General features: G+C 34.2%; 1 protein-coding gene across 1 annotated transcript; it reads left to right on the top strand.

The window, feature by feature from the left end:
* Nucleotides 1-13,794: 13,794 nt before the first annotated feature.
* On the top strand, nt 13,795-15,678 carry LOC143570467 (uncharacterized). Its single transcript, XM_077056112.1, has 3 exons — nt 13,795-14,615; nt 15,032-15,161; nt 15,252-15,678. The coding sequence occupies exons 1-3, from the start codon at nt 14,477-14,479 to the stop codon at nt 15,676-15,678; spliced, it is 696 nt and encodes a 231-aa protein (XP_076912227.1). The 5' UTR covers nt 13,795-14,476.
* The last annotated feature ends 8,662 nt before the right edge of the window (nt 15,679-24,340 follow it).

Raw genomic sequence — 24,340 nt, 5'->3', positions numbered from 1 at the left:
TAGTTAGAAACTTGGTTAGTTCCAAAATTGTAAATAGTTAAATAGAATGGGCTAATGTTGTAATTAGTAAATCAATTAAACTGTGCGTCGTGTTTTTTTAGGCTAAGGGTAATGGGGCTTGGTTGAGCCCCAAGTGAACCAATCAAAACCCGACACGTAGGCGATGACATGGCACTGGATAAAGCCTCTCAACCAAGCCCCATAGGGTGTAGTGGGGCTTGATTGCCCACCCCCAATTGTTTGACCAAGCCCACCCTAAACACTTGCTCAAAAGTTTGACCAAGCCCCGTGGTTTGGACCACAGGGGCCGTCCGCGCCCCTGACCACTTGATGGGTGTAGTGGTGTTCGTGAGCCACCTCACCCGCCACCTGGACCATGCCCATTCCTTCGCGAGCCATTACCCACAGCCTTAAGGAAACGACGTGACGGTCTGAATGTAACCACCAACGGCCTATAAACAGAGGCGCCAGCCACCGTTTGAAAACATAAGTTCTTCAAGAAATTTATAATACAAACTAGGTTAGACCCCGTGTGACACACGGGTTGGTAAAAAATATAATAAACAAAATAAAAAAATCATATATATAGAAAATAAGATAAAAAAATGAGTTCGTATTATATAAACAATTATACTACTTTAAGTAGACATATAAACTATAATTCTCTAAAAATTTTCTTGACTTTGGTTTACGGTCATCGCAGCGGAAAATTTTAATGTATATAGATTAAATTTCAATAAAACTAATAAATTTATCAAAATAAATTAAGACTACTTTAAAAAAGTTTATTTATCTTTTTTTTAAGTAACACAATATTGCAAACTTATAAATAATTTAAATGTTTTCGTGAAATATATTGACCGGTACTCAAAATTTGAACTTGGAACTAAATCTTTGATTTGTTCACCCTACATATGTAACTAACAAACAATTTTCTATTACAAAAATAACTAAAAAAACAATTCTATAATTATTTTTCTAATGTTAATTTGATTTATAATATGTTGCTGGTAACTTGTTACTAACACTCGTGGTTAAAGAAAATGCAGATCCAGAATGATCATTTGTAAACTTGATCATGATCATCTTAAATTTATTTCATTGTTTTTTAAGTCACGAAAGTCTTATTTCAACTATTCCAAACATCAAAACCCAACTTTCTTTAAGGTAACTAATAATTATTAAATCTGTAAATACTTTAATCACATAAAAAATTATACTGTCTACATATAAAATATTTGGTAGTGATGAAGTGTTAATATGAGAATGTTTTACAAAAAAAATTATAATCATGTTGGCATATTAAAAGTTAAAAACCAAAAAGAAAAAAATATACATTTTACTTATAAAGATAATATATGTACATTACATATAAACCAACTACTCTAATCAATTAGATTACATGATTCGGATTGAATGAATCACATTAAGAAGAGAAGATTGATCGATTGAATTGCGAATTGATTGAATATGCGTATGTGAATTAACTGACTCTTATTGAAGTTATGAGTCCGATTGAATTTATGAAGGTGAAACAATTGAATATGTGAATCTGATTACAATTGAATATGTAATAGGTAGACAATCATTGCTATGATTAGAACGTGTGAATTGGGATGATAAAATTCTTAATATGATAGGCATTCCAAGTTTGATTTTGAAATTGAATTAAAATAATTAGAAAATGTCATGTGACACTTTAAAGAAATTTGGTGAAGAATAAAATGAGAATTTGATGGAAAATCCACCTGTTAATTATATAGAGAGATGTTTGGCTGTGAGAAGTATATATTTTGTAGAAAAATATAAAACAAACATGCTTTATTAATGCATTGATATAACTTATATGAAAATAAAAAACATAATCGTGACGTAACGTTCAAGTATGAGAACTATAGTACATACTCTTTTCATTATGTTTAATATTGTTTGGTTAGTTTTTAGCTAGTTTAATTAAGACCTACATGTTTTATATTGTTTGGTTAGTTTTTAGCTAGTTTAATTATTTTGATTTTGAAATTTAATTAAAATAATTAAAAAATAAGAAGAAAATGCCATGTGACACTTTAAAGAAATTTGATGAAAACCAAAATGAGATTTTGGTGAAAAATCCACTTATTTATTATATAGAGAGATTCGTTTTATTCAATGTTGTTCTTGAATTGTTTTATTCAATATATATATATATATATATATATATATATATATATGATTTAGATCATAGATATAATTTATTTGCCTTTTGTTGTAAAAGAAGACATATCGATGTTGCCAAATTATTTAGTGAGTAAAGTGTCATTTTCGTCCTTATGGTTTGACAAATAATGCGAATTTAGTCCAAAAAGTTTATTTTTTGTATATGAACCCTCAATTACATCCAAATCGTTAACCTCGTTAAATTTTATCGTTAAGTCAGGGGTAGACATGTCTTTTCACTATTTATTTATTTATTATAATACTTATTTCGGTGAACTGTGGTTTTCGTCCTTGTGGTTTGTCCAAATCTGCGGTTTTAGTCCAATCGTTTTAAGTTTGCAAATTTCTTCCCTATGGTTTCATTTCACTTGCAATTAAACTCGAATTCCCTAATCTCATTAAGTTTGGTTGTTAAACCCGTCAGTGTGCCCTTCACATGAAGAGAAGTTTTGTTCATTCTTTTTTTCCTTTTTCCCCAAATACACCACAGCCCCTCACGTGAGGGGGGGGGGGGGGGGAGACAGAGAATTAGGACTAAGGTTTATTTGAAGAGAAAAATGACAAATTTGATCATCACATGAGAGGCACGCAAATGGTTTAACGACAAGACTTAACGAGTTAATAAATTCGGGTTTATTGTAAGTGAAATGAAACTAAAATGACGAAAATTGCAAACTTGAAATTATTGGACTAAAACCGCATATTTGGACAAACCACAAGGACGAAAACCGCAGTTCACTCAAATAAGTATTATAAAAAAGAAATAGTGAAAAGACATGTCTACCCCTGACTTAACGATTAAATTTAACGGGGTTAGTGATTTGGATGTAATTGACAAGAAATGGGAAACGTGGAGGGTCCATACACAAAAAATAAACTTTTTGAACTAAATTCGCATTATTTGCCAAACCACAAGGACGAAAATGGCATTTTACTCTTATTTAGTTTTTCTCTTGGTAACTATGTCTTATTTGTACCTAGTACAGATCAAGTTGTACTCAACTTTTTTAGATTTATTTTCTTGTTTTTATGTATTTACAACTTACGAGAGTGTGACTAATTAATTCACCACACATTATGTGACACCCGACATTTTCAGGTTAACTAAACTCCGTTATCTTCGCTAACTCAGTTATGAAACACATGCGCATATGATGTAAGTGTCACGTGATCACACACAATTCTGTTCACGAACATTGGTGGTCTAATAAAAATAACAAGTTACGATAATAATAACAAAATACATTTATAGATATTAGGTGTATTACGTTCATATGTGAACCTTGCTTGTTATAAGTGTTGCGTGTCGTAATGTTTTATATGCATACATCTAATATAGTACATGTTATAGAATATGTTACATGTCACACTTATATTAATTTAAAGTTAGTATAAGTTGGTATAAATAAATTAATGTAACCATTAAGTAGAACATTATTATTATTATTATTATTATTCATTAGGATCAAAGTAATGAGAATATGAGTTATAAAACATTTGTGTGTATTGGAAATTTATAAAGAAAAATTCCCTTAGAAATGTAATATTAACTTGTAAAATTTCATAGTAAAACTCTATGGTTAGCTAGCTAATAAAATACGTCTTTGCATGTCAAAATGAAATCAGAATATAAGTTTGTGTTAAACGATTGTATGTTTGGTCTATTTGTACTTTGCTTATGATTGATGATAAAACTTCATTTACACGTTTGACATTAATTTAATCACTAACGTGCCATCAGGTAAACCCGGTCAAAATATTGATCAACGGTCAACTTTGATAAACAAAAGTCAAACTATTGGTCAAATGTCAATCTAGTAAGAGAAAAAAAAGGGTTAAACTTTGGTCAAAGGTCAACAAAAGTCTACTTTGATCAAAAGTCAAACTTGGTTAATAAAAGTCAAACATACACTCTCTTCTCATATATTTTTAAGCCAAGCATACACTCTCTTCTCATATGTTTGAATTATATTTTTAACATTCTTCTCCATACTCTATGAACAACTTTTTATGTGATGAAACAACCAAACCCAGTTTCAAACTGAGTATATTAGAAGAAGGCGCCACAACAGTGGAACTACCATGAAGAAGTGGCTTGGGTCCATGTTCCCAAAACCAAGAATCTTTTGTTTTTTAGAAACAAGTGTTCGATTATTTTGTGTAAGACAATGTGGTGTGGTCCGCAAGACAGCTTAGACAGGGCATGCGCCCGGCTGACGCGCCCAAGTCATACACGCACAGCGTAAAGAGATCCAGCAAACATGGGTACTAAGAGAGTCTCGTGAGCCAACTCTCAGCTGAATATACCAGTTGGCATGGGGAAACATCCCCTTTTGACCGTTGGGGATTTGGGTAAAAAAATCATTAATTTTTTTTCTCACTTATTTAACAATCAATATAACCTTTAAAAACTAACCACCATCTTCATTTCTCTCTACATGCTAAAAAATTTACCGAATTTCTTTAATAAATATGGATCCATGGAAAAATTGTCACCCCTATTAATGTCTTTTGATCATGACCACAACGTGTATACCATGTAACTTGACTATAACTTAAGTCAAATTTCACCATCGTCCCCCGATCTTTTAATTCCGGAGACGTAAGAGCCTCCTAAAGAAGGCACTAGGGGCAAACGATCGCACAAAGCTTCCAAGAAAACCGGTCAAGGCGGTCGTTCAAAAGGGGAATGGGAGGTTCAATTGGAGTGGTCAAGGCGGACATTCTGAATTGAAGGGTAACTCCAGATGAGAAAACGACTTTGTTTCGTGCTCGGGTTGAAATACCACATGATCGAAAATGCGGCATTTTAATTCACTAAGTTTTTTTTGGTTTCATATCAAATTTTTTTAATTTATATTTAACATATGTTAAGTTATTTTGTAGTGGACTATCAAAAATCCAAAATATTAGTTGTTGTAACATCCGACCCCCTCGTACCACTGATCTTGTCCGCTTTGCTCACGAATAACAAATATATTTTGTTGGCTAGGTGGAGACTTCTCAGGAGGTCACTCATCCTGCTAGTACTCCCACCTGAGCACGCTTAACAGTGGAGCTCTTATCTCGTCCACTAACATTAAGCCCAAAACGCGTTGGTGATTTAAGAGGCAGAACATTAATTATTAACTAAGGATCTTCCCTGTCCACGGTCGATGTGGGATTCATGTAGGATTATACAGTTGTTCTACTCATTGGTAGAAAGTACAACATGTAATTTCAATATGATATCGTGACAGTGGTCCGAAATTCACAAAATTTTCAAACTTCTTACAATTTACATAACAGAAGCGTGGGAGTGATGATCTTCAAGTTTACCAATTCACCCGCGAAGAATGGAAAGATGAGGTGTTCAATATGTACGAGAAGGTAAAAACGTTTAGCGAAGACTACTTGTGGAAAATACTCAAGTTGTGCTCTAAATGTTTCGAGATAATTACACAGACTTAAATGACTCTGGCCAAAGCGTATGAAAACTAGTTCGTTCGGCGCATTTGTCTCCCCCAATAGCTTGAATGCTCATATAGAGATCGACTTAAAAGTGGTGAGGGCCACAAGATGCACCACAAGTCCGACGTCAACAACTCGGAAGGGATCGGGAAAAAGTACAGCAACTGATGCAGATTCAGATATTAGCGCCAACATCCATAAAATATCAAGTAGTATCGAAGCGGTGGCGGAGACGAAAGTTGCTAAATAAGGGTTGAGGAACTTGGACTTTTTACTTATAAAGACTTTAACAACCTAATTCCAAGTCATCGAGCGGCATTTGAAAAAAGAACGTGAGCTTATTTTGATGGCAATTGAAAGAGATCAAAGAGCTAGGAAATAAGTTTGAATTTTTTTATGATGTTAATGTTGTCTTTTAAAAAGTTATCTTTTTTATTTATATTCTTGTTTTAAATATATATATATATATATATATAGAGAGAGAGAGAGAGAGAATTCAAGTTTACCAATTCACCCGCGAAGAATGGAAAGATGAGGTGTTCAATATGTATGAGAAGGTAAAAACGTTTAGCGAAGACTACTTGTGGAAAATACTCAAGTTGTGCTCTAAATGTCTCGAGATAATTACACGGACTTAAATGACTCTGGCCAAAGCGTATGAAAACTAGTTCGTTCGGCGCATTTGTCTCCCACAATAGCTTGGATGCTCATAAAGAGATCGACTTAAATGCGGTGAGGGCCAGAAGATGCACCACAAGTCCCACATCAACAACTCGGAAGGGACCGGGATTATATATATATATATATATTTGGGTGAGGTTAAAATAAGAAGTGAAGTATGTCTAAGAAGTGTAAGAAGTAATCTGATGCGTTAGATATGTTCATCTGATGGTGGATATGGAAAGTGTGTTTATTGTATGGTGCGTTTTATTTTAGTTGCGGTGTGTTTATTATACGGTGTGTTTTATTACATCTAATGGTGAAAACCCCACTTTCTACACTTCTTAGAAAAAACCTACTTCTTATTATAACCTTGTTATATATATATATATATATATATATATATATATAGGGGTGGGATCTAGAGAGAACTCCTCTTAAAGAGAGAACTAGAGAACTCCTTTAACACCATTAATTTTATTAGACCAAAGGCTTAAAAAAACGGAAGGGGAAAAATAAAAATTGTTGGGTTTTCTTTAGTGAAGGAGGCTAATATTGGAATTAAGAAAATATAAGTGTTTCTTTCTTCCCTCTTCTCACTCACCCACATCAATTCACTTATTTTCAGATCTAGGGTTTCAATTTTTCGTCAATCGGTCCTCTGTTTCATCCAAATTAACTGCAAAATCAACCATGAATATGAAGAACATGAACATGTAAGCAATCACAACCATAGATTTCTTGTATTTTTTGTGTCAATTGGGGTTATTATACATCAATCAAGCACAAATAAGAGACTATCGGGTTCACTAGACTCTGTTTTTTTTTGGTTTAATCGAATAATGATATAGTGTAGTTCAACATTTTGTGTGTCAATTGTGGTTATTATACACCAATCGAGCACAAATATGAGGCTATTGTGTTCGCTAGAGTCTGTTTTTTTTTTGTTTAATCGAATAATGATATAGCATAGTTGAACACTAATTTGTAGATTGGTGAACTTATTGACCAGTTCATATATTTTACATGATTTTTCAAGTATTGCATATATGTATTACGGGTGTACTACATGTATATACAATTTTGATGCATTACATACATGTAAGTCTGACGTTTGCATATATGCATTACATATATACATTTCTAATCGTTTAACTCAAACATTATTAGTGTCAATTAGGTGTCGGATGTTTAATAATCTAACGCTTTAGTCAATCGCGAAATCAAGCAGGAAACTTAAGAACAATAATAGGTACATACTCATAATCATTCAATTCATATGTTATAAGTGTCAATTATGTGCACTACATGCATATAGTGCAGATGCTCTGTTTTTTATGAAAGTTATGAACGAGCGTATTTGAGTATCTGATATTGATATCAATTTAGGTGCCTTGCACGATAGGATGAATATTATATATATGTAGTTCATAAATGATGTATTTGACTGCATATTTCTAGCTATACTGCATATATAAAGTTTTGAACGTGGTATTAGAGTGTCGATGAATATAAATTTACACGCTGATTAAGCTATGAACGATGCGCATATTGATGTCAGTTTGTGTATTTTGCATTACTTGTCAAGTACTACATATGTGAAGTGCATAATTGATGCATCACTTAAATTATTAAGTATATATACAGTTGGTTATATTACATATTTGCAGCACTTATTCATATACACATACGTGGTCTGTTGTATTACATGTATACATTGTTTATCTATTAAATGCATATGCAGCACTTGTTTATTATGTACATGCACAGTATGTTGTGTTACATATATGCATCAGTTATTTATTACGTATATGCAACACAAATCAATTACATACATATAAAGCATGTTGTATTACATATACTCAACACTTGTCTAATACATGCATATGAAGTCTTTTGTATTATATATTTGCAGCACTTGTTTATTACATATATATGCAGATATGTTGTATTACATATATGTAGCAGTTATCTATTACATACATATGTAGTCTGTTGTGTTGCATATATGCAGCACTTATAATTGATACATTAGTTATCTATTTGGTGCATATATATAGTATGTTGTATTACATGTATATAGAGCTTGTGTATGTAGTAAGTTGTATTACATATATGTAGTAATGATTTATGGCACATATGCAGTATTATCGTACACATGTAAATATTATCTGTTTGCTTGAATTTATAAATAGGTGATGAAGATTATAAATAAAAGAAGATATAAAAAAGAAAAGAAAATGATGGCGCTGGAAAAGAAACCAAAGTTAAACAGAACGATGGTGGAAAAAGAATGCATGGTTTACATCACTAAGGGATTTGGCCACAATAATATAGTTTTAGAAGTTTGTGTATATTAAGCAGATTGAATTATTTTGTTATTGTTTATATGGGCGTGTTTAAAATCAACGATATTTGGATGGAATATTCTTCGAGTTTGTGTAAGGGTTATTAGAATAAGATGTGTTATGACAACATTAATATGAATACTAAAGTAGATTTATGTGTTGGTGTCAATTGTTGTATGATATACGATATTGAATGTATCATAAACTATTTTAAAACATACACACGACACGAGTATACAATGTTTAGAATGTGTGTAAAATGTAAATTATGAAGTGCATTAACGAAGTATATTTAAACTATATTATGAATTTAGTACAAATATACAATGTTTAAAATGTGAGTAAAACATACATCGAACATACATAATACAAGTAATTAAACCATGCAATACACATGTGTAATACAAGCATATAAGGCTGAATTGTAAGGCCCCGTTACCGGTAACCCTACTTTCGTGTTGGATTTACTCATAAACACAGTTCTAAATATCAGAGTTAATTAAAACATTTACGCGGAATATAAAACTTTCATAAAACTTTACATAATTCATAACTTGTCTCAAAACATCATTTGTCTTTCAACATTAAAGCATTAAATTAAAACATCATAAGTCTTCAGATGCCAGATTCTTGTTCAGTGCCATGTGTCTCCTCAAGCGAGCTTCCTCATCCTACTCACCTGCGTGCATACTAAAAGTCAGCTACGCTGAGTGAGTTCTAGATAATCACATAGTCATACCATTCACATAACATTATATTCTTTCATTCATACTTTCATACTTTCATACTTCCTTACTTTCTTACTTTCATACTTTCTTACTTTCTTACTTTCTTTTGTATTAACTTACCTTCCTATCTTACGTTATAAAGAGCATTACGCCCTACATTCCTCGAGTATTATTAGGGCTCGGTACCCTCCTTCCTCGAGTATTGTTAGGGCTCGGTACCCTCTTTCCTCGAGTATTATTAGGGCTCGGTACCCTCTTTCCTCGAGTATTATTAGGGCTCGGTACCCTCCTTCCTCGAGTATTATTAGGGCTCGGTACCCTCTTTCCTCGAATATTAGTAGGGTTCGGTTCCCTAGTTCTCGAATATTAGTAGGGTTCGATTCCCTCTTCGTTACCATACAACCATACATCATACCTACAGTATTATTAGGGCTCGGTACCCTTTCCGTAACCATACAACCATACATTATCATTACTTTCTTTTATTATCTTTATCACGTTCATACACATAAACATACATATCATACTTACCTTACACATAGCGTTACAACCTGACAGTACGTGCAATATCCGAAGATCGTTCACGTACCATCAAGCAATCATTCATACATATCATATCATTCACATAAGGCATACACTTATCTCTTAGGATAAGCGTATTAACAAACATATTGAGTATGCACACAGCCCCGAAAACATAACACATAAATGGGGCTAGAAACTCACCTGAACACGGTTACGTTCTCCGTTGATCGTAATCCCTTTCTTCAGTTGTGCACGGCTGACTGTATAACAAGTATACATATCAATTTAACTATCACTACTTATAACATCTTTCTAGTCTTAATTACTACCCACAACGAACGGGGGTCCGGGGGCAGCGCCCCTGGCAGCGGGGTCTAGGGGCGGCAGCCCCTAGCAGGGTCCAAGGGGCAGAGCCCCTGGCTGGGGTCGAGCTGCCAGGTCAGCTTGGAAAAATTTTATTTCCATTAACTGTCTTAACACATTTTTCATTAGATTTTTAATTTATTTTCTAAACGAACTTGGCTTTAGGCGAAGTTAAACCTCAGGCGAACTTGTCATCAGGCGAAGTTAAACCTCAGGCGAACTTGTCATCAGGCGAAGTTAAACCTCAGGCGAACTTGTCATCAGGCGAAGTTAAACCTCAGGCGAACTTGTCATCAGGCGAAGTTAAACCTCAGGCGAACTTAGCTTTAGGCGAAGTTAGACCTCAGGCGAACTTAGCTTTAGGCGAAGTTAAACCTCAGGCGAACTTGTCATCAGGCGAACTTGTCATCAGGCGAACTTAGCTTGCAGGCGAAGTTCATCAGGCGAACTTAGCTTGCAGGCGAAGTTCATCGCTTGAAGGCGAAGTTGCCCAAATGAAGGCGAAGTTGCCCAGATGAAGGCGAAGTTGCCCAGATGTCCGCTGTTTCGGTTTCTGATCAACATTTCAGGCGATTTTAACACCCTTGTTAAGGTTCAATACCACCCACTACACTTCCCGACCATTTTCGGTCGTTTATACACTAAAAGCTCGGATCTTTAAACTTCCAAGATCAAGAATCATACCTTTTGAGCTTGTTTGGATCTCGTTTATCTTGGTATCACCACTAATCTTTCTCTCTTACCCGGACCTCGCTCGATCCTTCCTTCTTTCTCGGCCCGGCCGGCGGCGGTTTTGGGTGTGCTTGGTGTGTGTGTATGTGTGTGTTTAGGAGAGTGGGGGAAAATGAAGATATTTTGGGATTTTGGGGGTATTTATATCCCTGAAATCCCATTCTCATTTAACCCATCTTAATTAATCCAAGTCCAAGACCCGCTCCTTCCCCGACATTAATCAATTACGCGAAATCACTAAACATAACTTCCTTTATTCATCATTAAAATTTTAGGATGTTACATGAATAGAGGTTATGAGTTAAGTATGAAAATGTGTAATGTTAATATTGTTGCAAATGAATATTTATATTACATATATATGTTATGTTAAAATGATAATGTCCAGGTCATTGCATATATTTTAATAAAATGATTTACTAATGAGGCAGTAATTTTTATATTGCATACGTGTAATATATGTTTGTAGTTATATTGTAAAAGGTCGGGAACATAAGTGAACCGCTTCATACCATAAGACTAAAAAGGGTACAATTTTTCATTGGTTTGAGTCATGATAGCTGTCTTATAAGGTTGTAGACGAACCAAAAGTTCAGTAAACCGTTCAACATGTAGTTTGTTCATTTTCGTTTATATAGTAAATGAACGAACATGAACATGTGTCTCGTTTGTTCGTTTATTATGTTAGTTTACAACCGCTCATTTATGTTCATTAGTTTATGGTTGTTTGTTTATGTCGTCATTTTAATTGTTAGGCCCGTAAAATTTGTCTAGATTTCTAGGCCAATAAATTAATATTTACATTTACTTTTAACTAGTGTTTGCTCAATTATGTATTCCTATTCATCTATATTCAGATATATTAGTTTGTTTTTGTCCATTTATGTTCATGAACCATTCGTCTATACTATCAACAAACAAACACGAACAAGAAACCCCCTGTTAATTTAACAGTTCGTGTTCAATCATATGCCCTGTTAAACTTAAACAAACGAACACGAACATGCCCCGTTGTGTTCGTTTACAAGACATTCAGCTTCATAGTATTTTCCCCCTCCACCATTGAGGTTAAGACTCTATATAAAAACAAACAAATCACTTGCTAAAAATAATTAAAAATTGTTAATATAAAAATACACAATTCAATACTAACTGAGAAATTAATGTCATCAAACTCCATATCAGCTCCCACTGCTGAAACCAAAACCAACTAATCAACATTTACATTCTCATCTAAAACTTTAATGGTATAAAATAATATGTAATTAACTTCTTTTATCTTGTGTGTCTTCATTCACCCACTTGTTCTAGCCATCTTTGATCAACATCGAGGTTCTTCCTTCTTGATATAATAGCCCTGCTAGAAATTAAAAATACAAACATTCATACAAATGCTACTCAATCTGTTTTTCAAAATTTCTTCGTTGTATCCACAAACACACCTGATTAGTAATTCGAAATCCTAATTTATTCAGATTAATTTGGTGTAAATTAGTTTACGTGGTCTGTCTTTTGTTTAATTTAGATCAAGTCAAACCATATTATATCAATTCAATTGATTAGATCCATGAAAGCAAAACTATTACGAATATATAAAAACACATTGTAAGCAAAATAATTAAACGACGAGCTAGTTTTAGTTATATTGCATATGTGTAACATATGTTGAAAATGTGTTATATTATTGTTGCTACAACTATGATATGCAAACAAATATTACATATATGTAGTATATAAATAATATGTTGCTTATTTGCTCAATACAAACAAAATGCAAGGAATACCTGTATAATTATCAAATTTTGATGCAAAGTAGCAGGCAAACTCATTTAAGTACTCTGATATAAAAAATATGTTTTTTTTTCTTTAGGAAAAGTAATTTCTGACCTAGATTCACCAATACCAAATCAAATCTATAGTAAAACACTTGAAATACCTTTAATTGACATGTTCAATGACTGAAATCGAAGCTCGAGAGTCGATCTTCAACAGTTGCACAAACAGAGAATCAATCTTTAACAGTAATCTCCAATTAGACTTCGGACTATACTTCATAATCAACGATTAGGGTTTGTAGTTGACTAGAATTGAAGCTTGAGATTCGATCTTCAATGGTTGTATCTCGCATAGAAAGGGGAGACGATTAGGGAAGACAGGGCAAGTTCGTGCGTTTGAGATCTATTTTGAAAGGATTTATGAGTTCTTTAGTTCTCTCCCTAATAAGGAGTTCTCTCTTGATCTTTCCCCTATATATATATATGTAGAGAGAGAGAGAGAGAATTCGTTGAAGCTCCTATTCATTTTAACCATAACAGACTTAGATAGTTTCAACTCGGATTTTACGGCAAACAGTTAACGTCCATTTAGCATTAGGTAGAATCCTTGGCTTCAACTACAACATAGCCTAAATCACTAGAGAAAGTTTTTTTTGGACTCCCCACTACAGTCTACAAACGATAGGAAATAATTTTAGAAGCCTTTCCATGCCGTTAATTTCCTTTTCTAAAACACGTGTAATCTATTTTGGACTCGCCACTACACTCCACAAACGATATGAAATAATTTTAGAAGCCTTGCGATGCCGTTAATATCCTTTTCTAAACCACGTGTAATCTTGGGTACCTAGAACTTTCAACCGTTAGATTAAAATTCAATCATCTGTAATAATCATCGACATCTTCTAAACCCACGTACGCACACCTTCCAAGCGGTATAATTAAGTTTAGTTCTTTGAAAAGAAACAGACCAGATTCATTCCACCTTTGACGCAAGTACACAACATCAAATTAATGAAGTATTCTAAAGTCTAAACCAGATCCCATTCTACATTTGGAAAGCTTTTGATTAATATATAATTATGGTGTTACACATCAATGTCCAAATTAGCATATAATCACTTAAACTAATGAACCCACCTTTTATAAATGCCTCAATAATACATATAAATATACCAACCATGCATGAACCATAACACGTGTCCGCCACCTGACTCGTCGTCTTTTATATATTCTAACATTCCACTATACCCAAAATTGTAACCAGAAACTTCTTCTACGCGGACAAATAAAGACCAACATATTTTACACAGGGATTGGACACAGGTCGTTTTCAAGGAGACACAAACAACCACTATGTATGTTTTTTTAAGGTTTTAGTAACAAGACAGTGCTCTTTTTTGGATTCTATGTTATCGTTGAAAGTATGACTTCATCTTGATCTTTAATTAGTAGTCATCATATAAGGCATGTTTTGTTGTTCTACACTTGGGGGCATATGATTTGAGAGATACTATATTTAATAAAGTATAAATAAGATCTCATATCTGATTTGTATATGAAAAGGTAGTGCCACATTGTCATTAATATCTTTTGCTGATGCTAGAGGGTATATAAAGGGGGTGTTTCAAGTTAGAATTAAGAGCAATTTGGGTTGCACAAACTAGAGGCAAGACGACAAGTGCAAAAAAGAGCGGTAATGGACGGCATGATGGGATGGAGAGTGGCGGAGGATGGTTGGAGGAAGGGGCCTTGGACACCCACTGAGGATAAGTTGCTTATGGAATATGTTGCATTGCATGGAGAGGGAAGATGGAGCTCGGTACATATTTGCTCAGGTACTATCAAGTTTATTCTAACACAATTTCTTATATATAGTGGAAGATGTAACATATCATAATAGGGTGTACACATGAATACTTTGTCACTACAAAACTAATGGCTGTCTGCAACAGACACATCCATTGAAAATCCCTTAGTGACAATCGGAAAACATGACGTGCGCAAAAAGTTTATCTAACGAATTTTCTCAAGTGATTACCCATGGTTCTCCGTGGAAAATTTACCCGACTAATAGTTGACATAGACGAACTATATTAATGTCGGTGAAAGTTTCTACGGTAGAAAATAAGTTTGTGCTATTAAAGCCAACCTTCGGTAGCAATTGAATTCTACACCGTTTTCTAAGATCACAAAGTACTTGTTTAGTTACTATGTTTTTGGCATTAATCTTGATTTTGCTTTCGTTTGTTAGGATTAAAGAGGAGTGGGAAGAGTTGCAGGTTACGGTGGGTGAACTACTTAAGACCGGGCCTTAAGAAAGGCCGGTTATCGCCTCAAGAGGAAGGGTTCATTATCGAACTTCATGCTTTATGGGGCAACAAGTAATTACTCATCTCTCCACTAGTTTTACCAACCTTACTTATGGTAGTGCATTTTCTTATATTTAAACTATCTCTATACATTTTATACAGATGGTCTACGATAGCTAGATACTTACCAGGAAGAACAGATAATGAAATAAAAAATTACTGGAGAACCCATTTTAAGAAGAAAGGAAAGCCGTTGCGGAATGATAAAAAGCGAAAATATGAGGCTCAGCTTAGTTACAACCAAGACCAACGAGTTCAAGGAATAATGAACTATTGCACATCATCTGAATCAGAAGTGTACACCCCACAATCGACAATGGAAGAAACCATTACTGTCACGGAGAATACCGACATGCAACAACAACGACAACAAAACCCGTGTATGATAGCTCAAGATGCTGCAAGTTGGTGGGACACCATATCAGAAGACGACTTATGGAATATTGATTTTATGTGGAAACTGGATCATGATTATCCAAACCAAGCTTTGATAGAACAATCATTTGGTCCATGTTTGACTAATATATAGCACCTAAATTTCAAAATTTTAGACTCTATATGTATGATTCTAGATCATAGATACAATTTTTTGCCTATTGTTATGTAAAGGAAGACATTAATAAAAATAAATGTTTAACTAGTATTATTTGTTCACCTCACTTCATTATACAAAATGATTATGAACACTCATGAACTTCAGCATGACATACGTACCTTACCAATTACTAGAAGTTCTATAAAGCAAATAATTTTGGGGCAATTCAACTAGAACCCTTAATCGGTCTTATTTGGATCATCGTACATGACACCATTTCATGATATGGAGAGGCCTTTTGAATGCTTGCAACTGAGATGAAACAAGTCCATATCGATAATCAAACACGAACCAACGAATAACTCTCGTTTATATTAATCAGAGAATCTAACTCAAAAAACCGATTAAAGCTCTCAAACCATAACTCGGTTTAAATCTTTATGAACCCTAACTTGGTTGCATCAACTTCATTCACTATAACGTCTAATCATAACTCGGTTTAGGACTAACATAACCTGCTAGCCAAGATATTGCTAAATATAATAAAACCTTAATTGCAACCCCATAAACCCATTAAATATTAACTAATCCCACGAGCTCAATAGATCCAACCCGGTAACATACACGTGATAGGCCTGTTAAGTTGGCAATTACGTCCAACAATGAAGGCTTGCGAAGGATAAAACCTTCTGCAGGGGCATGTTTCTAGGGTGGTTTGTGAAAGAATTATTATTCATGGCATCAACTTCATTCACTATAATGTCCAATCATAACTCGGTTTATATGGACTAACATAACTTGCTAGCCAAGACATTGCCAAGTATAATAAAACCTTAATTGCAACCCCATAAACCCATTAAATATTAATTAATCCCACGAGCTCAATAGATTCAACCACCCGGTAACATACACGTGATGGGCCTGCTAAGTTGGAAATTACGTCCAACAATAAAGGCTTGTGAAGGATAAAACCTTCTGCAAGGGCATGTTGCTAGGGTGGTTTGTGAAAGAATTATTATTCACGGCAGGTCCAGTTTTAAAAAATGATCATCAAAGGGGTCATTTTTATGAAAAATCCACCATATGGTTAAATCCTTTGTTTTGCGTTTCATCACAAGGGCCAAAACTGTAATTAAGTCTTGTAAGTTTCATATCCACTCACATGTTACTTTTCTTAGTTTATACATATTATTTTTTAATTTTATGTGTGTGTCATTTTTTATTTGGGGGGTTTGTTCTATTACAAAAAATATTAAGTAAGAAACGTAAGAAGTAATCGGTAGATGACACGTGTATTTGTGTCCATCTATGCACGGGCTTCATGCACCCAATAATGTAAAATTGTGATCACACACCCTATTATTCGTTATAAAAAATCATGTATTCATGCACAAGATAGTAGCATTATTAAGTATAATGAGATAGCAACACCATGTCTTCGTAATAAAGTCATTGTAGATATGGGTAAATATAACAACATTTTTTAAAACGATATAACACAGTTATTTGAGAAGCTTAATAAAAAAAAATTAGTTGTTGTATAAAATACTAGCTTTTGAACTTAAATAAAGTTCGTTATTAAAAAAATGAACAAATTAAAGGTAAAAAGTAAATAAATTAAATAATATCTGTTATGTCAATCGTGACTCTCAACATATTTCGTATGATTGAAAATATTGTAGCTTATAATAAATCTAAAAGCTTCCTGACTATAAAATCGAGCTACTACAAATGCATGGTCCTTCACATGTCTTTGAGGCAATTTTCCCCTCCAAGTTATATACATTGTGATTGAACATATAAAAGAAAAGGATAGTGTTGATATGTAGTATTCATACCAATGAATCTTCAAATATTTCAATTTTAAAATAGTAAATAAAAATAGGCACGGTTTTTGCTTACCGTCCATTCTAATTTTAGGTCCCGAGTATTGGTTTTTTTGTTGGAGTTCGATGTGTGGGTAAAAGAACGTGTTTATGGTGTTTAATATTGTGTGTTTTACTTGTTTATATGTATCGAACACGACTACTTTGATTGGTTTTATGATTGTAGGTGATCGGAGCTTAAAGAAACTCATTTGGGGCATTTAGGATGGAGTGGAATGGAAAGTAATGTTATATGATATGATAGAGAGTTGAATTACGAAGACGTGGCCGCAAACGGGGAGGAAAACGGAGATGGAATGAAGATTTTATGAATAAAATGATGTCTTGGTACTGTAGCAACCGTAGGCTACGAGTACCGGACTATAGCCTACGGTCCTGGTGATGTTAAAGCGACCGTAAGGCAGGGAATAAAGGCCGTAGCCTACGGCCAAGCTGTAAGCTACGGTTCCAAGTCGTAGGCAATGGCTTGGCTGCGAAAATTCTGAATTTTTATTATTTTCTTCCATATTTAAGGGAGGTTAAACCCTAGGTCGATTATCTTTCATACCCTATCATCCTTGGGTGATTTTGGAGTCGTCATTCATTATCCTAACACCTACCAATTATCACAATCGTCCATGTTCTCATCATCTCAACCAAGAATCAAGATTTCCAAGATGCTTATGCTAAGCTAAAGCTTCTGTGATCATCTCCGGGCGTAGGGTTGTGTTTGTGGTTAGACTTTTTCGTATTTTGAACCTTAATATCGAATTGGATTTGGTTAATCATTCGGTTAGTTAAATCTTTACATTTGTTAGTGTGCTTAAACAGTTTTCGTAATTGAATGCTTAAGATTGTATCAGTTGATTGGTTTGAAGTCATCAACATTTAGGATTGAGTTCTTATCGACATTGACCAATTTATCATTAACCATAGTGTTGATTTCATTCATCAAAACCTAAAATTGGTAATCATTTAGATTATTTTTCAGCCATGCCAATTGTTTAGATTAAGTTCTGATAATCAGCAGAGCCAAATATTTAGTCTTTTGCTTATTGATTCAAACAAAGAAACGTCCTAAAAGATTTAATTACTTGTCCAACTTGCTTAACAATATGAAACCTAGAGATTGGTTATTTTGTCATAATTGTTTACAACTAAAAGTAATAGTGTTTTCCCTTAACAAATCATTCAAACCGCTTGACATTGCATGTCCGCCTTAATTAATCAATATTTAAAACATTATCGTGACTAGCACTTTCCACTGATTCCATGTGGGTTCTACACCTTACATTCCCTTGCTAGTAAAGGTATTTTATAAATATTTTTTACTGACCTTTCGACATCGATCAAAATGGCGTCGTTGTCGGGGAACAACGCGCAAAGTGCTAGCTTAGTCTAGTTTAGTTTAGTTTTTATTTTTATTGTTTCTTCGTTGATATTACGCGGGGTTTTTGTGTTTTTTTTTTGTGCAGATATCTCTAAAGGTTCATGCACACGAGGCATTCCTGAGGTAAAGAGCAACTTCAGTACGATCCAGAAATTTAAAAGACAACAAAGAGAAACTAAGCAGCTCCGAAGACGGTTTAAACCGAAACTCAGAAAACACAACATCAAAACCGAACGAAGAATATACCTCTATTATTCCAGTAAAATACGGGAGAACATTTATAGTAAGACAGAGTAGTTTGACCGGGGTACCATACCTCTATTTGAGTGAGTTTAATTCGATTTATGCCACTATTTCTAGTCAATGGTTCACCGCGGATGACGTGAAGTTGGTGGTTTTACAGTTCATTCTGAATTATGCAACAAAACAATAGTTCCTATCGTTACCTTCAACCAATATCTACATGTGGCAAGACTAAGCTCAACATTTTCTTGATGAATATTTATATTATACGCCATAAAGAACCTCAGAAGCCCGAACTATTATCAGCAATGCACGGGTGAGACATTTTATGAAACTTTTCAAAGGGTTCAAATTATTGTTGAGGACTTGCCCTCACCATGTAATTACCTTATGGGAGTTAATCAAAGCATTCCACAATGGTCTTTTGAGTGACGATGTTAGGGATCTCCAGTCTACTACTAATAGGTCTTTCTTAACGAATGATGAGAATGTGGATTGGAGACACTTGGAAAGACATGTAATGAACTCAAAACAAAAAGCACAGTCGAACAGAATGGTGAAAAGAGCAGTTGTGAAAGTGATAGATGGTAATGTTTCTAAGGACCATAATGTATATATTAGAAAAGAGGTTGGATCAGCTAATGGTCATGGGTACAAAGGAGAAGAGTCACTCAGGAAAAACATATTCGGTCTGCGAACAGTGTGGTGAGTTGGGACATGATGTGTCAAGCTATGGGGTTGTACAAGATGAGGAAGGTTAGAGAATGTATAACAACAATAATTTGAATTTGAATACCTATCACCCGGTGTGACAACCGACATTTTCAAGTCAATATCCGTACAACTCATTAATAAAAATAATCGTTATTATCTTTAGCATAGGCATTTTAACGCGCATGCATGATCATTGATCACCTAGAGGTGATAAATTCAAAACATTTTCGTTAGGTACTTTAGGTAATTATAGGAATTACCGCGTCACACGTACAAATACCCGTCATACACAAAAGTTGGTGATACTATATTTTGGAATACTAAAATAGTATGCAAATTCCTACTAGAAGGACGATACATTATATTTTTATAAATATATATGTTTATTCCATGCGTACCGATAGTATAATAACCCACATTATTAAACTAAATCCTCTTAACCAATTCATACTTAACCGAATGAGTGTTTAACATAAACGTGATATAATAAACATATCTAAGTGAATATAGGAAATTGAATAATAAAGGTCTAAACGTACACAGCTAAATATGCAAGAAAAGAAAACGCGTATAATATTATAAACTAATAATGATAATAAAAGTGATACATAAACTAAATTAATATATTAAAAAAAATACGTTGTATGGGTGTGTGCTTACAAAACAAAAGCATGATCACATGCATGCATGCCAATCCAGAATTTTCATTTATTAGTGATAAAAGAAAATATCACTATTTTCCTATTAACAAAGGAAGACTTGCCATATATAAAACCCTTACACCAAATAGGCTAATGAACAAATGAAATTAGTTGGAAATGAGAGTCAAACCATACCATCCTTTTAAATTAACTTAAACGACACACACATGCATCCATAGGATTTTGTTTGTCATCTAGCATGGTTGAGGATCAATTGTCATTCATGCACTTGTCATGTTACAACCAATAAATTTAAAGAATCCTTACACTAAAAGGGAAGGCTCATATGTCAAAACTTAAAAAAATACATTCAACCCTTGTTCACTTTTCATTACCACCTCTAAATTGTTAACTCTTTTTCCACTCATACACACACACACATAATTTAAAAAAAGAGAGTTACGGAAACAAAAGGTTATAAAAGGTGGCTTGGACATGCATTCAACTAACAAACACTTATCCAAACAAATCATACTTCCCCTTTATCACTCTCTTCACGGCCGAATACCATACCCATACTTTAATCCAATTTCTATCCAGCATCACCATCATAACCATTAAATAAGATCCATGGCCTAGTCAAGTTCAAGAAAAGGTGCTTGAAGCTCAAGAAGAAACCAAGGAGTAGGAAGATTCTACAAGTACGAGAAGTTGTTTTGGATTGCTCAAGATCATCCTCATCTCCATCACTAGAAATCTCCACCTAGCTTGTCTAGTGGTATGAACACCATTCTAACATTCTCCTTACACTATAAATCTAGTTTAGGCTATGTTTAGTTCATCCAAGTAAAAATAACAAAACAAAACTAATAATACGACAAATTGACTAGACTTGTTAAACTAGCATTTAATAAATATGAACCCAACATTAAACTAGGAAATCTAAAATGTTGTCACTTAAAATATAACTCATAAATCTTGTAAGATGCACCTAGTAAATATAATGCATGAACCTTAAGATGGCCAAAAGATATATTTAACATGTACTTAGCGGACTAAAAACTCATAAAATGAGTTATGTTTGAACAAAAAATTATTTATGGACACACTAAATAAGATGGTGGTTAAACTTAAACTATTAAGTTACTTGAATAGAATAAAATATTATATATTTATTACTTTTGTGTCTTGAAGATATATATATATATATATATATATATATATATATATATATATATATATATATATACATTTTTATATCAAAACTAGTTATGAAGAAAATTATTTAAAAAGAGACACTTGAGTGTTACTTTACAAAATATATGTTATTTAATAAAGTAATTTAGTTTTATGAACTTATTTTAACCATACATAAGAATAAATATATTCAATATTATATATCCTTTTAAACTAGTTAGATGTTTTGTGTAACAACGTAGACATAGTTGTACTTATAATAACACACATATATAAGTATCTAGTAGCTATTTACTTACTAATTTCTTAAAGTCCATAAAAGTACAAGGTATGATAATTTATCTAAAATTATTTTTACAATGATATGTATTCTTGGTTGAATAAATACTTATAGTTTCTCAAAATATGTTTATACAAGTAATATATTTATTAACTTAAATATATACAAATACAATTTTCCTTTAAAATAAAGATATAGTGTAATATATATTTTGTTTACTATTACTTATAGGATAAGGATATGAATATATATTTACGAAACATAATATATTAAACTTAACGTATCACCAACGAGTCCTACTATGCCTAGGTCTAGGTTGTTGGATGAACACATAGCATAAACCGACATAACTAATATGTCGTGCCGACCCTAACAATAGCCTGTACTTGTCATAGGACATACGTAGGTCGGATAACGTCAAGATTCTTGTCATCACCACTCACCAACACTAAGGTGAGTTTCACAACCCCTCTTTACTGTTTTACTATTTTTGGGGTGGAAACATACTTAATCTTTTAATGCGTAATAAATAATCTTTATATAATCATGAGTAACTCGAGGCCCTTTGATCTACGGATCAATGCATTCTATAATCATAAACTATGGGTTTAGCCGAGGAATATGTGGGTAGTACTATCGGGATTGATCCCCCGCTCATGGTTAGTTGCTCTAACCGACGTGTTAATGGGAACATATATTCTATAATTCATACCATAATGCCACGGTTATCGGGCATACATAACAGATTTAGGTTTGATTATAGGCTCATGTGTTATATATTAATTCGTATTCCTTGCAAGTTTACGAAGGATTATGCATTACATTACTTTTACTTTACACGTTTTAAATTCCTTATTTAACATCAACGTTTTAACTTATCGAAACAAATGATTTATATTGTGTCATTAAACTTGTGATCTCACCAACATTATGTTGACGTTTTCAAGTATGTTTTTCAGGTCGCTAAACAAGTAAGAAGTATTATGGTTGCAAAGCATTGCATGTCGGATCACCTATTTTAGAGGATTTTTGTCTATAACTTAAATTATTTTGAGTCATAGATTTGGGAATCCTATATTTAAGTCATGTTTTGAAATGCTTTCAAACCTTTTATTTTGTAAAATAATTAAACTATTTAGTGATCTATGAATGTGATGTTTGCTTTAATCAATAGCTGTGATTATCCATGATTCGTCGCACGCTCGAGATTCCGCCGAGGCGGGGTGTGACATATTGGTATCAGAGCCATTGGTTATAGTGAATCAGACGAGTCTGGTCTATAACTGAATGTCTCAACAAAAACGTTTTCAATAATCACGTATCTCATATCATACATTGCATATGACCTTGCATATTTCACATAAGTTATATTATACGGATATTGTTGTCACAGTCATGTCTTCTCATCGTGATTCTGAGTCTGAGCCAGAGGAGTTTCCTTCCGACCACGAGATTGCGCCACCACCTCCCGCCATGGTGCCTGAGTCACCACGACCACGTCGTCGTATCGTCATTCGCGAGACCTCACCGGAGGATCGCCAACCAGGACAAGAGCCGATATTCTACCGAAAGAAGAAGAACGGAACTCTCATGTGTAAGAGTGCTAGGAAGACACCACGTCTACCTGAAAAGAGGAAATTAGCCGATCGGGGCAACAAATACGTCGGAGAACCTTCACGCGCGCCACCTAAAATGAAGAAGCTTGATTTCTGTGTTCTTGGGACATCGATGACCTTGAAGAAATGGAGAGGGGAGGACCACATTCCGTCTACATATGAGGTGGGTGAGACATCAGTCACTCCCCCACCTTTTCTCACTACCGAGGAGCCATTAGATCTTACCAAACCGACCCTGGTGGATAGGATCGCCCTTCACGACCACCAGTTGGAGTCAGCTCGTGATGTGACTAGAGAGACTAGGGATGCGATGAGGGCATTACAAGAGCGTGTGATACGTAGGGTGACTGAGGAAGTGACTAGGACATTTGAGAGGCTAGATGTGGTTGAGGATGCGGTAGGAGACATGAGGAGGAATGCTTCTCGCGTGATGGGAGGCGTGAGGGATGAGTTGCTAGAGAGGATCGATACTGAGACTGTGGAGGTATTAGGGAGGACGATTGCTGTGGAAGATACGGTTAGGGTTCTTGGTGAGGATCTGGCTACTATAAGTAGAGGATTCGGGGACTCCATTGGCGCACTCACTAAGGATGTAGAGGTCATGAGGAGGGTGATGACAGAGAGCTAATATTGATGGGTGTAGATGTGAGGAGCACTCGGAGGACCATGAATGATATGAGAGGACATATGGATGTGGATTGTCAGACACT

The sequence above is a fragment of the Bidens hawaiensis genome, unplaced genomic scaffold, assembly GCF_021521415.1.
Source record: "Bidens hawaiensis isolate Kalapana, Puna unplaced genomic scaffold, B.hawaiensis_p1.1 tig00024989_1, whole genome shotgun sequence".
In the NCBI taxonomy this organism is placed as follows: Eukaryota; Viridiplantae; Streptophyta; class Magnoliopsida; order Asterales; family Asteraceae; genus Bidens; species Bidens hawaiensis.
The sequence above is the reverse complement of the archived record's forward strand: the minus strand, read 5'-3'. Positions and strand labels throughout refer to the sequence as shown.

Excerpts from the sequence above, each read along its gene's own strand:
- LOC143570467 (XM_077056112.1), top strand. The coding sequence starts at position 14,477 with ATGGACGGCATGATGGGATGGAGAGTGGCGGAGGATGGTTGGAGGAAG. Across the intron at positions 14,616-15,031 it reads CTCGGTACATATTTGCTCAG|GATTAAAGAGGAGTGGGAAG; the intron begins GTACTATCAAGT and ends TTCGTTTGTTAG. Across the intron at positions 15,162-15,251 it reads CATGCTTTATGGGGCAACAA|ATGGTCTACGATAGCTAGAT; the intron begins GTAATTACTCAT and ends CATTTTATACAG.